Source organism: Haliotis rufescens, unplaced genomic scaffold, assembly GCF_023055435.1.
Source record: "Haliotis rufescens isolate VD_foot unplaced genomic scaffold, xgHalRufe1.0.p SCAF_10, whole genome shotgun sequence".
Lineage (NCBI taxonomy): Eukaryota > Metazoa > Mollusca > Gastropoda > Lepetellida > Haliotidae > Haliotis > Haliotis rufescens.
Window position 1 is genome coordinate 23,773,245 of NW_025963780.1, and position 18,339 is coordinate 23,791,583.

The following is an 18,339-nucleotide window of genomic DNA, read 5'->3' on the forward strand; positions in this document are numbered from 1 at the left end:
GGTACATAACGTTTCATGCGGCGGTTTGCGTTTCTGCATGGTTTATTGCTTTGACAAAAAAACAACAACTTCCAGCAGAGATCATACACCCGTATATGGTCTTTACTTCTGGATACATAGGAAATCAACAGGTTGGTGTGTTGTTTGCAATTATTTTCCAAAAAGATAATACGGTTGCATGATATCTTCACGATGTTTGGGTTGAACATAGTAGCATTCTTCTAAACAAATTTCCAATCTAAGCCGGAAGCAATCACAACACAAACCCAGTTAACCAAACGGAACCATACACAAGAGTGAGTGAGGTAGTTGGGTTTAACGCCGTCTTGAATAGTATTCCGTGTCAGCTTGAAGTGGGAGGAAAGTCTGAAGTGATGCAGGTCTTAGACGTTCAACACTTTGGTGAAACCAACGAGCAAGGGTTTTGTGCTGACAACACAATCGGGGCGAATCGAGATTCAAACACACTGTCATAGGTTTCTGGCGTGCCCAAGGGACACAAGTCTGCATAGCGAATTGCAGCGCCTTCGGCGACTGGGCCAACCATGCCCCAGTAAACAACTGTAAGAAACTATTATACAACAAAGATGTTTTAGATGAGCTATGTATTGCGGAACATTCCATGAAGAAACAGTGGCAATATTACACAATCACAAACTACAAAATACATGCACAATAAACGACAATTAAAAAACACAGGAACATTCAAAGTTCAAAAGAGGTACATTATAACAATTTAATTTCTAAAACAAGTGTATTATAATTATATGGAAACAATATGAGAATTGAGCAGAACTATGGTAATGTTGTACATACATGTACAAGGAATTTGTTTGTAATTGTTGATATGTTAACAGATCTTGGAAGTTGTTTCTGGATAACTGTTGGTAAACTTATTAAGAATCTGCTCCTTTTAACAGAGTGTACCAAATTCTTTATCATGATTGGGGATTATTTGTGACTCTCTTTCTTAGTTGTATTATGTATGACAGTGCGTAATGTTGTTCATCTTCTGAGACATCACATGTTTCACAGAGACGTTGTTCAAATGGGGTTGGTGTTTTGTCTATCTACAATATTTTCAATTTTTAGTTTGTGATTACTTAAACGAAGTTTTGAGAAAAGTGACCTATGGCCTTTGTTTTTACAATACGTAAGATAATTCTCAATATTTATAGATACTGTATGTTCCTAACTTGCTGCTAGATTAATGGGAATCCATTGCGTGAATTTTTACATTTGAACTGCAGTATATTTAGAGTGGATTCATTACATTTTTTTGTGTTTACTATTTAAAAAGTTTGCTTTATTTAACCCCACCAACATTTTGACCAGAAATATTGATTTTTGCTGCAAAAGCATGCTTTAGAATGCCATTTGTTGTGTTATCTATATGGGATTTTTTTATTGGTACTAATAGTGGATATATATCAAGTTTTGCCTGGCAGGCCCAGTTTTCTTGCCGGGGTTTTCTTTATGCTGACCAATTAAAGACACTGTTTCTTTTATTGTGCTTTCCAAAGAAAAGTACATTAATAACAACCAATTTGTACTTAACACAAATTCTCTCCTCCCATAGCTTACACTTCCTTCCTCTGCACATAACATTATATTGCGGGGAGCTATTGATGCTCTGCAGCAATCTCTACTTGTATGGTTCAGGGAATGTGAGACAAACTACATCACGGTCTCTATCGCCGTCGTGATTTTTTGAGCTACGAAATTAGAGACATCTGAGACAGCCACTCGACACCTGTTTGCACCCATCAGATACCAGTCACTACTGTCACTGCTCCTCTCTCAAAACGAAAAAAACCCGAAAAATGCTTTTGTAGCAGTTAAACTTTTAATAGCATAGATAAATCTTATGTTTTTGTTCAATTGAATACCTAGACACTTATACCAACGATTTCGAGTTCTTGATCTCCAAAATAAAATGATAATTTCGTTTTTCTTGCTACACCTGAACCGAAAATTACAATTTTTGTTTTATCTATGTTAACAGTCAGTTTCCATGTTGTAGAGTATATTGTAAAGAAAGTGGGTTTTGTCCGAATAACACAGTATCTTCTGCTTATAGAAGAAGAAATAATTGTGCACATAATATTCCATTATCACCGACATATTCTACTTTAACACCATCACAGTCATGTGATATGGGATGTGATTCTAAATCATTTAAGTATATTGAAAACAGTAATGGTGAAAGGTTTTCTCCTTGACGCACACCAGACATACTTAGAAAGTATTCGGATATGTCATTATTATGTAACACGCATGATTTTATATTTCCATACATATTTTTAACGAGTGTCAGAAATTTGCCTCAAATACCATGATGCAACACTTCATGCCAAAGTCCAACTCTCCAAATGTTATCAATGGCTTCGGTGAAATCTATGAAAGCACAAAAGAGCTTCTTCTTCGTGTGTTTGGGGATACTAATAATAGTATAATGTATAAAGATGTTGCCAATTTTTCACAGCCCTTCACAAAACCCTGCTTGTGAAGAAGATATAAGTTTGTTTCTATCAAGGAATTTTGTTAATCTACTGTTTAAACTACAGCTAAGAATAGTAATGGGACGGTAATAGCCTGGATCTGATATGCCACCTTTATTTTTATATATTGATATAATAATTCCTGTAAGCCAAACATCGGGTACAGTTCCTGTGGGAAAGATCATGTTAAATAAATCTACATAAACCTATCCAAGGAAATCGATACTGTCAATTAAGTAGTCATTTTCTATGAGGTCAATGCCAGGTGCCTTATTTCACTTTGAATAGTTCAGGGCTGCGAGGTTTGGATTTCAGACTTTCCAAAAATCTTTAGGTGAGTGTTTAGCTTTACTTCTTAGAAGTTTACTTACGCTGTGTTTAAATTTGCTCTTGTATTTATTTAAACATCTTTTGTATGCCTTAGCCTGTTGTAGATAGGAGTTTCTGTTTGTTAAAACTGGAGAAAATGTAACGTTTTCTTGCTTTATTATATGACTTGCGCATCAGTCTGCACTCAGATACAAACCAGGGCTTACTACACGTGTTATGATCATGTTTGTGTTTTGTGTTTTGTGTTTTGACAATGCACACTTCATTTACCTTAAAGGTCTTAAAGGGATCTTTTTTATACCTGATTCTCAGATTTAAATCATAATTAACTGCAGCTTCCATTCCCTTTAGTTAGTTTAACGTCTCTCTTATCCCATAGAAAACATGGTTTCCCTATAACCGTATGTACCTTCAAGTCCCTGTAAATAAATCGAACCATCTCATTTATAGTTTAGTGTTATCGTTTCCTTTACCTATGGACGTTTTTTCAGGGATCATGTGAAACTGGAAAGATCACTTGTCTACAGGCGTGACCCATCGGATTCATTCCATGAATGAACCTAACCATGCAAACAGATTTGACCTGTTGAATACAATAGTCAAAGCTCACAGATATGTACATCTCCATAGAAAAAAATTGGGGTCAAGCCTGTATGTAAGATTTAATATTATGTTACAAGTTAGTTTTAGCTGGCACATTAAGCCAAGTATCCGCCGTAGAAAATGTATGTTGTTCTAGGGGATACTTCTTCAATATACAACACAACTCCGTCTGCGGGTCCACAACGTTTTATTGTGCATGGGAGCTGTTTCGTGTTCAGCTCCCAGATCTCGACTGCCAGCTTGCATTGCGCCGGTCTTAAAGGATATACATGTATCTCTTTCTAACATTCATTACTATTCTTTATAAGGTAATACAGCTATGCTATGTAGTATCTCGTCCACAACCCACATGCCTCACGTGCAGTGGTCGTCTTGGTGATCTTACACTTGGCCTTATAAGACAACAGCGTGAAGTTGCAGTCCCACAACTCCAAGAGTATGTATGGCCGGCCTCCCGCACCCCTCACTAGCCCCCAGTGAAACAGCTGTCCAGTGCACGCCTGACCTGTGACCTGGTCACTCCCCCATGAGGGGTTTGCTTGAGGGAGAGGGGGGAGGAAATGTGCGCTACTGCCCAGCGCACACTGCTCGCGGTACATTGTATATTACCGCATGTGGTATACTGTATATATATCTCTTGAAATACTGTATACTGCATGTGATATACGATCCGATCGTGACGAAGGACGTGTCCTCACGTCCTTAATAAGGGTTGTGAATGAGATACAGTCGGCAATCGATATATATCAGAAGGAATTTCCTTAATGTTGTCTAATCGCTTAACAATAAATATTATAGATAAACAATAAATATTATAGATGGACATGAATTTAGAATTAGATTTGGTGGGATGTACAATGTTTTGCTGTGGACCACTTTTTGTCTTAATAATCGTACAATACAATCTACTAACACATTCACATACATAATTACAGTCATGATATACAACCAATCATAAAAACATACGAACAATGATCTGCTTATGCTGGTTTATAACAGTAGGCACTACGGTGGGGAATCTATTGTTTGTTCCATGTTCATGTTTCTTATGGCTAGATTAATACCTGTATATGACATAAAATGATCAGATAATAAGCCAAATTAGCCTATCAGTCATCATCGTGTATAAACAAACTTTCATATTTCCTCCTTATCTTTTACTTTATACACATCAGTCGTTCACTCTTGCGTTCACTGACCCACGTTCAGCATACACATTATGCTTTCAAATTAATGCATATAACGTAAAATTTGACATTAGCAATCACTCTCCTTTCTTCTGCGCATCCATGTTAGTTACATACAATTACATCACAAAACATCAACATTTACCATGGCACTTATCTTGTTTATAATTTCCCCTCGGGTATGGCTGGCCCTTCTACTAGTACCTGGACTTAGAGGAGAGAGAATGATTGCTCTATCCCCCTCCCATGGGTATCGAACACGCCTGTGTGTCTGTCCGTGATCAAGGGACAGATAGACGGTGGAATCCATCAGCCACCCTGTCGCATAGCGACATGACACCTGGTGTCTCTCCAGGGCCCCAGACAATGGCGTGATGGCTCTTTTGTCTGCGGGTTGTCCTGTACCTGTTTATACACAGTTGACACCTCTCCTTCTCTCCATCACTACACTACTACTCCTCTCCTTCTCTCCATCACTATATTATCAATTCTTCAATAAAACACCCGGTGTCCCTCCAGGTCCCCAGACAATGGCGTGATGGCTCTTTTGTCTGAGGGTTGTCCTGTACCTGTTTATCTACAGTTGACACCTATACGAGACACAAAACTGCGCACACCTTTCATCCCCAAGCCTGTCATACATAAATATAAATATTACATATACAGATGATGACCGAACTACAAGTTAATTTTTATAGTATATCAAATTTCATATCCAATGATAGATGGCAGATAAATGTTTGTTGCATTGTTGTAAATAATTCATGATTGTATATAAAACTATAACCTTCACACATAAACATACATGTAAACACAATTTGTACAACCTAACAAACAAATATGTTGACAATGTTTCATCTATCATCCGATTTTGTTTGTAGGTAAGTTGAGGTGTTCGATTTGTTATGTCTTTGGTTTGTGTGGCGATGAATGCACGGTTGTGTATATGGTATAAAAAGTAGACTTTGAATCACTGTTGGTATTTTAATGAGATCATCAGTGAAGCATTACGAAGAGTTTGTTTGAAATTTGATTAAAATATATGTATCTCTCTGGCTCACACACATCCTTCTTATTCTCTCTCTCTCTCAATCTGCTTAGCTCTTTCTTTTCCCTCCTCACACGCAGCATATTTCAACTAAAGCATAATAAATACAATAAACCTCTTGTCATCAATACACATCATAATAGAAGTGGACGAACATGTCCAGATCACAAACAATAATCAATACAATTATCAATAACTGTACTACATATACAGGACACAGAAATCTCACATACGGCCAGCCGTAACATTCCTATCAGCTTGCATTCGTTCTCATATATTCATACACACACGAGAGAAATCAAATATTGTATATCTTATCCGAATAATTATGTGAAGGACTTAGACTGCATAGAATTAAACCGTTATCTAGTATCTTAACGTCTGAGGATAAAAAGCTGATGTACGTCAACATATAATGTGAAGGTTATTAACTTAAACTTCTGATTAATATAAAAGCCATTAACAGGTTAATATATTCTGTATGTGCGGGAGTGGAGTACGCGGATGTCTAACTGTGTATACATACTGTGACAAAAGTCCATAAACATAACAACAAAAGAAAGTGCAACATAGACATGACGTTTGGGCAGTTGGTATAGAATGTAGATTTGGGTGGGGGCGCTTCGTGTTGAAGAGGTGCTTCGTGTTGAAGAGGCGAACTTGAAGAGGAAGAGTGACGTGAGTGAGTTTCGTATGCTAAGGGGCTGTATGGAATGCCCCATGGATCGCAAAGTACATTCATGGCGTTATATATTTTTGTTTTATATAAAAATGGAAATAAAAAATAGTTCTTACCAATAAATGTTCCAATGAATGAAATAGATGAATTGTTCCAAGAAATAAATAATAAAATGCTCGTTTCAGAAAACAAATGTCACTACGTTCTTGAGAAATGTTTCTTGAGAGAGGATACTGCAGACAAACAATAGACACACCGCAGACACTAAGTAGAATGAAGAAAGCTGAGACTTCTCTGGTTCAGGCACTGATCTTGTAGTCGATGATATTTATCAAGGACTGTGTAACGCTTCGCTGACTTTTACCTTCCTAGTGGTAGAGGGCGGTTGCGATGGCTGAAATAACCTTCAGATTCTTCTTTTACTGGTCTTCCCAGAAGTTGCCGGTCCCAGCTAACGGTTGAGGGGTGGTGACAAGGTCTCAGAGTAGGGAAAACGATGAAGACAATAATGATGAGCCGCTATCAAGCTTTATGAAATAGCTTGAGAGTAGACGAACCACATGAACCAGAATGCTGACTGTTGTTATTGCTGTTGTTGTGGCCGTCGTTGTTGCTGTTGTGGATTGTGCTGTGGATGATGTTTTGAACGACGTTGTGGCTGATGTTGTAGATGATGTTGTGGACCCCAGACGAATAATAGAAATTCACTTCGTGTTGACTACCTTCTTTATCTTGGTGCTTTGGGTTTGAGGTACCGAGGATCGAAGCTCCACCAATATATCCGCCGTAGAAAATGTATGTTGTTCTAGGGGATACTTCTTCAATATACAACACAACTCCGTCTGCGGGTCCACAACGTTTTATTGTGCATGGGAGCTGTTTCGTGTTCAGCTCCCAGATCTCGACTGCCAGCTTGCATTGCGCCGGTCTTAAAGGATATACATGTATCTCTTTCTAACATTCATTACTATTCTTTATAAGGTAATACAGCTATGCTATGTAGTATCTCGTCCACAACCCACATGCCTCACGTGCAGTGGTCGTCTTGGTGATCTTACACTTGGCCTTATAAGACAACAGCGTGAAGTTGCAGTCCCACAACTCCAAGAGTATGTATGGCCGGCCTCCCGCACCCCTCACTAGCCCCCAGTGAAACAGCTGTCCAGTGCACGCCTGACCTGTGACCTGGTCACTCCCCCATGAGGGGTTTGCTTGAGGGAGAGGGGGGAGGAAATGTGCGCTACTGCCCAGCGCACACTGCTCGCGGTACATTGTATATTACCGCATGTGGTATACTGTATATATATCTCTTGAAATACTGTATACTGCATGTGATACAAGGTTCATTATTTCATAATGAACAATTTTAGTTTTCAAAGTTCGCTATAAAAAGCGGACTTTGGTCATCAAGAAATAGTGTGAGAAGTGTTTTAAAATAAACTTCATGAATGGTTCATTCATTCATTCATTCTCTCACGAGACCGGGTTTTATATTTTCAATTGAAAAACTTTACAATTTCTTTATTTTACTTTTTCCATTTTTTAAATTTCAATTAGAATGAGAATTATTAGTTATCCTCCAAGTATCTTAATCTTTTTACACCAGGGACTCCAAACTTGGCTTTTGTTTCAGAATATACATTGAGCTTTGATTGACCAAACTGTGTGATCTCTTTTGACCATAAGCAACTTGAGGGAGTAATTTGTCTGATCCGTACAGACTTGACAATTTTTTCCAAGGCTAGAATAATAATAATTCACTCACTTCACTCAATGTGACTGATACTGTTTAATGTTTCACAACAAATATATATTCTTGACATAAGCATGAGACAGTGAGGGAGTTAGGGATTAACACCGTTTTCAACAATTTTACAATTATATCACGGCGGCAAGGTTTATGGATGGAGGGAAGCCTGCATCACCAATGGGGTTATTTGATGCAGTGAATCCTGCGTGCTTCGGTTGATACCTACGAACCAAAAATGTTACTGTCTTGCAATCGGTCATCCTTGTGGGATGGTCAATGAATACAATACTTTCTTGTGGCCTTGTCTGGTCTATGACTTATTAATGACTTTGCCCACAAAATATAAATTTTACTTCAACATATTTTTTCACTAAATAATCTGAAGCCACGATGAGGATTTATTCGTGAGTTTTCTCACGGCAAGACTCAGATTCAAATGTTCCACTTGTCTGGTGTGGGATTCAAACGTCTCTTTGCGGGAACATTCCCTTTGCCATGTCATATATCTATGGGTTGAATTGTATTCAAATTGATTTGTCCCCCCACTAATTCTGTGAATAGAAAACAAAGCATGTTATTTTTTCTTCTTATGTAAGTTTTATTTGTCTATCATGCAAAAGAAAAAAATACTTTGTTAATAATTTTTTTTCTGTCATATATTAATTTACACATTATTTATTTTTTGATGCACGAATGAGTTTTTTCACTCACGCAAAACAAATTGACATTGTTATTAATTTTTTTCATGCAAGTTTTATTTTCTCGTTTAATTTTTTTTTTTATCAAACAAAAACTTATTTTTTCAGTTTGCTTCATACAAGTTAATGTTTCTATCATAAAAAAAAAACTTAGCTTACGTTTTTAAGAAATAATATCTTTTAAGAAGTTCACAAAAATTTTTTTCACAATTAATGATTTAAAAAACAACCAAACACAAAATACATAAATACCTTTCACATTTCAAGGTTCAAACCCCACACGAGGTTTTCATTTCGTGATGATGTAACCATTGTTTGTCTAGACACTTGTCATACTTTCTTAGAAGTTACAAATTTCTAAATAGAATTAAACCCATGGGGTCGAGATTCGATCCCATCTGCCAACAAGTACCTCTTGTCATCTTGAGGTGTCAAAGCCAATTTGACCACTTTGTCTGTGAAAAGTGTGATGTGTTTAAATCAAATTTGATAAAATGTGGCCATGTTCTGCTTGTGGTCGAAAAGACATTTGATGACGTAGATCTTTTTTGATGAAAGCTTTTTGAGATTTTGGTTTGAGGTATACACAAATACCTGATGCCCTCACTTTGGTCACACTCATTCATCAATTATTGTTTTAAAACATAACGCTGTATTCATATGAATCAAAACACATCTGCTGAAAGCATGTCTGTCCTTACATATTAAAAGATTTGAGTCCATCATTACTTGTAGATTCACTGAAGGGAGTTTTTCTTGTAAGAGATTATTCATACTAGGGAAAAGAAGTTTACTCAGGTAATTTAGAGTGTTATTTTGTAAATGTTTTACTGACATTTTCTGGGCTGCCATAAGCCAGAACAATGCTGCTGCTTGACAATTGTGACGTCACAGTGATGGTACAATCGATATGATGTCATGCTTGAGATATTGCTACAATCAAATGACATCATTTGTAGTGATATCTCCAACAAGGTATCGCTTGATCTCACACAAGGGATATCTTCCGTGGGAGATATTTTTGGATGATATGACTTTTTACGCCTGCTTTGCCTCAAAAGTATGATTTTTCTTATATGGAGAATGGCATCTCATTAATAAATCACGTGACTCAACCTTCAGCTCTGGAGAAAAGAAACACAATACAAAAGTATCAAGGTTCAATTTATTAAAATAATAAGTTGGTACACTACGCCGTTTCCCATTGTACTTCAAAACTATGCTGTGTCTAATTCCAAGGGAAAAAAAGAAAGAAAGACAAGGCTTAGTTGGATGTGTTTACAAATGTATACGCTATGTAGAACGGACTATATCATCTACAGGTGGGTGGCTGGCCATGGTATAGGGTGCAGTCAAGCGTTTAACTTGTCGGACGGAGTCTAGTATAGTCTGTATCAGAAAAATTTAAGTCTGACCGAGGTCACGTGACGCCTGTGAGCGTGCATGCCAACGCCCGCCACCTTGTTTTTAGACAGTGTTGTTCTACGTTTAACGATTGGTCAAGTACTTAATTGTATGATTGCATCCGATCAGTTGACCCTTTATTTACGTAATTGAATATCTGGGAGATCTTTCTACATTAACCTGTTCATGGGTTTTTAAATCCTATAACACATCCCCCCCCCCCCCCGAATGTGCATAGAGAAATGTCTTCAATGCAAAAGGTTCAAATGTTCACCAAATGTTCTCGCACCAAAATGTACTCACAATGACATTCCATTCTGCGTCAAGACCCAACCCAACCCCGGTCGTAGTAACATGTCCATATAGGGACATTCATTACTATCCCGTGTTCTACGGTTAACGAATGGTCAAGTAATTAATTGCATGGTTGCATCTGGTCAGTTGACCCTTTATTAACCTACTTGACCTGTGACGTCATGCATACATTTGCATATTAATGAGTTATTCTGTCAACTCCCCTAAAATAGCTATTCAATTCGGTCTCAATACCTTGAGGTGCGATTGACTACAGTACCTATTCAACTCCCTGTTGACCTAAGGACAATACCTATTCAACTCACTGTTGACCTAGGACAATAGTGTGACCTCACAAATATCAAATGAGGTCAGAGGTCAAGGCCAGGTCATATGGAGGTCATAGGTCAATGACATCATAGACACCCCATGGGAGGTGGTGGGGGGTGTTCTGTATCCACATATAATCTACTATTATTCCTGTTGCAGTAGGAAAGGATTTTCATGCAAATTGTAAGTATAGAAAACTACCTTTATAACGAACACCCTTATAACGAACTGGTATCCATTTGTTCCATATATGCTGTATGTCTGCTTGTAACGAACTAAGGTTATTACGAACTAAAATTAGTGGTCCCTTGAGTTCGTTATAACCGTAGTTTACTGTATGCATAACTATGTTTTAGTATTTGACCAATCGCCTTTGCAAACAGCATAAACAGCATAAATGGAAGTTGAGTTTCGTGAGTTTGCTGTCTCTGTCGAGGTTAAGAATTTTAGACACTTTGGCCCAACAGTAAACTCGACCCCTTTGTTTTGACAGGTTCAGTCCTTTTGACAAAATTCATTTTCAGTTGAAATACTGGGTGTACTTGAAGGTAAGTGGTTCGGGAACAAGGGGGATAAGGTTAAATGATATTCTGTAATGTACAGTGACGGAGCTTGTGAAGGACGGGGCAAATTCAACATCTACTGAAGAAGAAGCTTATGAAGGCGAGAATCGTAGCTATGTGTCAGCGACCACTACATGTCCGATAGTAATAGCAGAGCAGTAAAGCAATGATTTCGTACCACAAGCATGCAGTACAGGGACCAGTTCCACCCTGAATTATCAAGGGAAAAGTACTACAGTTACCTGAAAACCTGAAATTGTAAATCAATAAAAATTGAGACTGCTCAGTGATCACAGATTTTATTCAGGTTTTTGAGAGCTTCATGGGAATTCCTTTGACAAATACAGCAACACTTCATTGGAATTATCACTACATTTGTCAAGGGCACAACTGATATGTGCTTAAAACTTAATAAAACATACCATAGGAATTCCATAATGCCATGATACTCCTCCAATATACAATCCCAGAGCATCTACCACCATCTCTCGTAGTGAATGCTGGGTTCAGTGATGCCACAAGCCTTAAGCATTGTTTCTATACTTGCTATCATGGGGGATGGACCACACAGGTAGCACTCCATCTTCGCTGGTTTCAACCTGTCAGTCACTTCTTGTATGTGCTGCTCTTTGATTCGACTGTCTGTGAGAATAAAGATAAAACATACATAATTTTCTCTGACATCCCTTATTAAACTATTGAAGACGTGAGATTTGTTTTGACCCCCAACATCCCAACCTACCCCACCCCTCCGCCCGTTTTATGGAGAAGGACGGCTTGGCAGCAACTGACACTGTCATAGATGTTTCCACTAAGGCTAAACCCGTGACAATGCTGTTGAATCATGGGTAATAATCAGGGGGATTCTGGGATTGAAACCCACAAACAACATATTCTTTCACAGTGAGTTTGATTTGATGCCGCTTTTAGCAATATTCCAGCAGTATATTGTCATTGTATTATTTCGGTGGACACCAGAAATGGGCTTCACACATTGTACCCATGTCAGTAAGGTTTCCCACTTGCTGTTAAAGTGGTTTTAACGAATGTTTAAGGCTTTGAAGATGTGACTTGTACTTCACTGAAACACAGGACCAATAGGGAATCAGTGAGTGAGTATGATTTTACATTGCTTTTAGCAATATTCTAGCAATATCACGACGGGGGACACCAGAAATGGGCTTCACACTTTCTGCCCATGTTGGGAATCGAATCATATGATTGTCTATATCTCATGTATAATAAAAATCAATAACAAAATCTAGATAGTTTCCGCCAGACACAATTTCACGCACAAAAAGTGTTTTGTTCAAACAAAATCCTCAGGCAACAATGATTATTATGAGAATGAGTTTTGTGTATAATGGAAATATACAAATATCCCTACCAAAAGTGGACTTGTATAGATCAATATTATGTATCGACAAATAGAACGTTTCTCTGAAGGCCGTGCTTATGGTATAGAAAGTGAATGTAAACGAACCACATTTTCCATGTTACATTGTGTAGAACTTACTTTATCTACGTGTACCTACGACGGTGCATATAATTGTGTATGTACCACACGTTATAACAAAGAACAAATATATGGATACGCTGCAACAAGTTTTAGAATTCAACAGTTATTGGCAAAATATTTATTTCCGCGAGACAACAAATCACGAACAAACCTTGTTTCCACAAACTCCCTAGGCAACAATGGTTGTTAGCTATGGGCGCCATTTTACTATTTCCTCCCTACATATTGATATCACTTAATGACTTTAGATACTAGTATCAATAAATCGAATATCGAATCCGCCTCAAAGGTCGTTTGGACAATGAATAAGCATGAATTTCGCAAACGAGTCCTGTTTTATGAGCCGATTATGCGGCACAGATTAAAACACGGAAACAGGTTTGTGGAAAATGGGGCGAAGCGTTTTGTGTTTTGGCAATTTTCGTTTACTGATCGTGTTAGTTTGTTTTCTCGATATTTGTCTTCTCAGTAACTACGGACCTATATAATTTTGGTCCGTGCAGGAACGAACGGGAACCAGTCAATGTGGAGTGTTGGCCAGAAGCTGGGTTCCATCTCTTCATTCAGTAAGTTGAAACAGCCTGGTTCCCTGGGTATGCCGCGCTGGCGCTACATAGTGTAAGCTGGGTCCCGTCTCTTATATAACACTATATTGGCATAGTGTAGCGCCAGCGTAGCATACCAAGGGAACCAGGCTGTATCTGTAATAACAACCATTGGAATTAACTATTACTATACACTGCGGGACGAAGCTATTAATAGTTTGGGTATTCCCGTTTTTCAGTTTTCAGCGAGCAAAAAGCCAGTTTTGAAAAATGAACTCACGAAAAAACTTTTTAATGGCAGTAAGAGAAGGACAATTGATATGATGGTATCATATTTAGGACGGGACGCGAACTTCTTGTTGCTGTATATCGAGCAAGATGCTGAAAGTGAAAGCGAAAGTAGGATTCGCTCCACCGCGCACTGCAACGGAAGTACAGGTAGACCAATCAGGATGCTGTTTCAAGTACCAGTCTCCCACTTCTCAACATGTTGAAGACTTGCCACGTATTCCGCGACGTAGTGTTCCGTGAGTATATTTAGTATAGTATTATATTATCAGCTGGTAATATGTACACTGTAATCTGAGTCTGTGTAACAGACACGTAGGCATGCCGACAAAACGTCCGGAGTGAAGCATGAGCATACAGAAATGTTCAAGCAGATTTCAGACAGTGTCTCGGGATGTTGAGTTCATTTTGTGAGCGTTGTGCCGCCGTTGATCCATCTGTCGTTACACTGCCAAACATATGAATCTGAAACTTTGCATGAATCATACAAGCTATTGTGTCTCAGTCCTATAAAGTGCTCACAAAAATGTTCATCGAACTTTGAGCACGGCCGCCATTTTGAGGTCAGTCTGTTTGTCCTTGTCTGTTGTGCTTCCTCAATATCTTCTCTGGTGTGACACTGATTGAATTGAAGCTTGATGACATCCCAATATGTTCAAGACGTTGAAATCCAATTTTTGACACTCAAAAGTTCTGTTTTTCTGATATTGTACATTTTGACCTTGGTTAACCTTCATATTTTGATGTGAGGTGAAATGGTGTTTAACGTCACGTCCCAAATTGTGTATGTGCATGTGCGTGTGGTTGTACTACTCCGGACTAATGCTGATTTTATAGTGCTAACCCTCTAGATACCAATCCGCAGTTTAACATGAATACACCACTCAGAAACAATATACTGACCCACTGACGCTCTACCTCTAGACCAAGGAGACGGTCTTACGTTATGACCATGTCCTTTCAAATGTATTTTTGGCCCAGTTAAACTCATCACTTCCAAAACTGAGGAAGCTGAACTTTGTCAAGTATGTTTCACAACCATGAATGAATTTTGACCCTCGGCAATCCCAAGACAGAAAGCTGAACCCTTGCATGCACAATAATTACTATATGAGAAGGCTTCATCTGGAATTTATCTTTGGTAGACATGCAATAATAATACCATAAAAAAGAAAAAAACTAATGTAAATCAACCAATTATATTAGGATACGTTATATTTTAAAAAAAGATTCTTGGTTTGACGTGGAATGTATTTTTTTTACAGATAGTCTTTCATTTTTTGGACAGTTACTGTGAATATTTCTGGGTGTCTGTAGACACCAGAGAAATAGGACTTTGGAATATGACATAGCAGTCATTACTCTTTTGTCAGCATATTAAACAAATTAGGAGGTCATTTCAAAGAAGTTATCACAAATTCTTTGATTCTCCTCAAATGTTACATCAAAGAAGAATGTTCTGAACGTGTGGTACTCTTGTTATATCATGGACAGTGTTCATAAATGAGATAGGAGGATGCATTGTGAGAATGAAAAATACCAATGTTTTTGTAAATATAAACAACAAAACCCTTTTCCTAATCAAAGAAATCTCTGCTCAATACAGAGGACATTATAAAAAGTGTGTTGTAAGTAAAGTTTTAACCATGAAAACCCAAATGGGATACTGAAATGATGACCTGCAATCTTGATATACAGCTGGTGAGCTACAGTACCCATGACACAATGATGTCAGACTGGCTTCACTTATTGTCACAGCTTGATTAGATTCCCCTCCATTTTCACAGATAGTGCATGGCGATGTGAAGAGAACTGTGATGGCCAGTACAGATGAAGACTGTGGACACCATCTGGTAATGGCAACTTCTGGTGAGCAGTCTGAAGGTCAAATGGCAACTTCTGGTGAGCAGTCTGAAGGTCACATGGCAACCTCTGGTGAGCAGTCTGAAGGTCACATGGACACTTCTGAGCCTCAAGGACATTTGGCTATTTCTGATGTTGACATGGCAAGTTCAGCTGGGGAAATCTTCACAACAGAGGATGACTCTGGAAACAGCGTGGTCAGTTCAGACGAGGAACCCCAAGGTCATCTGGTATTGGCAGGTTCAGCTGAGACCGAGGAGGACCTTGAGCCAGTGAGCCAGCCACCAGTCAAAAGATTAAGAACTGGTGGGTGTCACTGTTGCCCCCCTAAATGTCACCCTGTTTGTCATTTTAAAAATAATTTACCCAGGAACACTATTTACAATTTGATTCATCAAGTGAATTATGTCCATCTCTTAAAAATAAAGGAAAAATAAAGTAGTGTTATGTAGCTCGGACGTGCACGCATGCACACATTGATTAGTCATCCTCAAATTTAGTACATATCCTCCCCAGGGCCTGTAGGTTTCTCAGTATGTAAGCTGGAGTCAAGGTGCTTCAATCTGGTTGTGGAGGCACATTGTGTGGTGGTGTGCAATGATTGTCAAGGTGCTTCGATCTGGTATGAGGTTGTGGAGGCACATTACTTGGTTGTGTGTAATGAATGTCAAGGTGCTTCAATCTGGTATGAGGTTGTAGAGGCACATTGTGTGGTGGTGCTTCAATCTGGTATGTGGTTGTAGAGGCACATTGTGTGGTGTTGTGTAATGATTGTCAAGGTGCTTCAATCTGGTATGAGGTTGTGGAGGCACATTGTGTGGTGGTGTGTACTGATTGTCAAGGTGCTTCAATCTGGTATGAGGTTGTGGAGGCACATTGCGTGGTGCTGTGTAATGATTGTCAAGGTGCTTGAGTCTGGTATGAGGTTGTAGAGGCACATTGCGTGGTGGTGTGTAATGATTGTCAAGGTGCTTGAGTCTGGTATGAGGTTGTGGAGGAATATTGCGTTGTGCTGTGTAATGGATGTCAAGGTGCTTCGATCTGGTATGAGGTTGTGGAGGCACTTTGTGTGGTGGTATATTATGATTACTGGGGCCTTCTAGAAACGTTGATAAAGTGGCTGTTTCTTGTCTACAAGGAAAGATGAGACTTATACTTGGACTTTTTATATCCCCGTTTACAAAGTAAATCGGGGGGGTACATAGCGTTCCATCTGTTTGTCCTTTCTTCCATCCGTCCGTCCTTCCATCCGAGCTTTTGTACGGCCAATAACTTTTTAACCATGCACCAAACTTGCTACACACATTTACCACAATGGGTACTTGTGTCTTTTGCTAGTTTGAGGATTCTGAATTTTTTAATTTTTGCCGTTTCCATGGACACATTAAGAAACATCAAGAATGTATGTTGTGCTAAGCATAGGTTATCCCACACTAGATCGAAATATATTTGCAAAAACATGCGTTCATTTCAAACATGATGCATCCTCATGGGGTTACAAAGGAAAGGGCAGTTCCTCTGACTTAAAGCAACAGGTATATGTCATTAATTAACAAACTATTTACTATTTTTTGTTGACCAGCGGGGATAACGCGGGTATGTGATCTTTGTTAACTTTCTTTCTTGTTTCTGTTGCAATCATCATGCAAAAATTACTTATTCCATACGTGTTATCCCTTCCAGGCAGTGGAATCGGTACTGTCTGTCCATTCTTCCAAATATCACACTCCGTACTTGTCATCCCCGCCATGAAGTGGTAGCGGTATATTGGAATCGCTGATGTCTGCCTGTTTGTGAAAGACTGTTCCATAGTTCTTGATCAAATGTTGCACAGTATCTAACCTTGAACTGACAGGTGCCTTTTACTATTTAGAAGTTTTTGAAATTTCTTCGTTTGGTTTCCATCACAATAAATTGAGTGTAGGTTCAGATAGATGAGGCCAGGGTTTATTTCCGGAGCATAACTCAAAGACCATTTATTATTTCTTGATCAAATGTAATGAACCCCATCCCTCTCTCTCCCCTTCTCTCATTCGGGTAATATTGAACTTGGCTATTACCTGTTGAAGATGATTCAAGAATTACTTATCTGCTGAACTTCATGTGTAGCTTATTAACTTGATTCATGATTTACATGTTTTGGTCTAAAGCAATTGTTATTGCTGGGATAAGATTATTATCTAAAGAACCTAAAACTTCAAAATGATGTACACTCCACTCTTGAGCACTGCAATAAAATTAAATGATGTTATTCAACGTGTAAAGAGAATATCTGATCAATTCAAATGTTGGTTACCGATGATTCCTCATATATTGGTGTTGACAGGTGACCGTCCTTCAGGGGGCTCCCAGGTGGCGAACACTCTGAACATCATCACTGGACAGGCCGGACAAGGAACACTTGGGAGAGGTGAGTGTTCATGGCTGAAGGGTCAGTAAACTACTAGATCTTGTGCAAGACTCTTACCATTCTCAGCGAGAAGGTGGTGCCGATCATCAATCAGAATTTTATTCCCCTTGTCCCAAATGCCACCCTCATGTAGTAATGGGTGATGGAGTAGTGTATACTAACTCCAGAAGTATTGACAATGATGTTGTGCCAGACTCTGTTAAACAGTTCTCAGAGCAGATCAGTGCTTATTTTCTGATGATGTGACCTCCTATGGAGGTGGCGTAAGTGCTTAACACAGAGAGGTATTGTATCAGAGTAAAAGTTTAGATTTAAATTTGGTTGAAT

The 18,339-nt window shown here is 38.6% G+C and overlaps 1 protein-coding gene across 7 annotated transcripts in view; it reads left to right on the forward strand.

The window, feature by feature from the left end:
- The window catches only part of LOC125376359, a 91,076-nt gene that overhangs the window by 33,892 nt on the left and 38,845 nt on the right, over positions 1–18,339 (forward strand). Inside the window, exons 1-3 of one of the 7 annotated variants that reach the window (XM_048388370.1) lie at positions 13,769–13,978; positions 15,527–15,908; positions 17,929–18,012. The exons of 5 other annotated variants lie outside the window; for them this stretch is intronic. In XM_048388370.1, coding sequence (XP_048244327.1) covers positions 15,557–15,908; positions 17,929–18,012 — 436 coding nt within the window. In that variant the 5' untranslated portion in view covers positions 13,769–13,978; positions 15,527–15,556. Of the gene's footprint in view, positions 1–13,768; positions 13,979–15,526; positions 15,909–17,928; positions 18,013–18,339 lie in introns of those variants that run through there. One more of the 7 variants, XM_048388374.1, reaches the window with a different exon arrangement.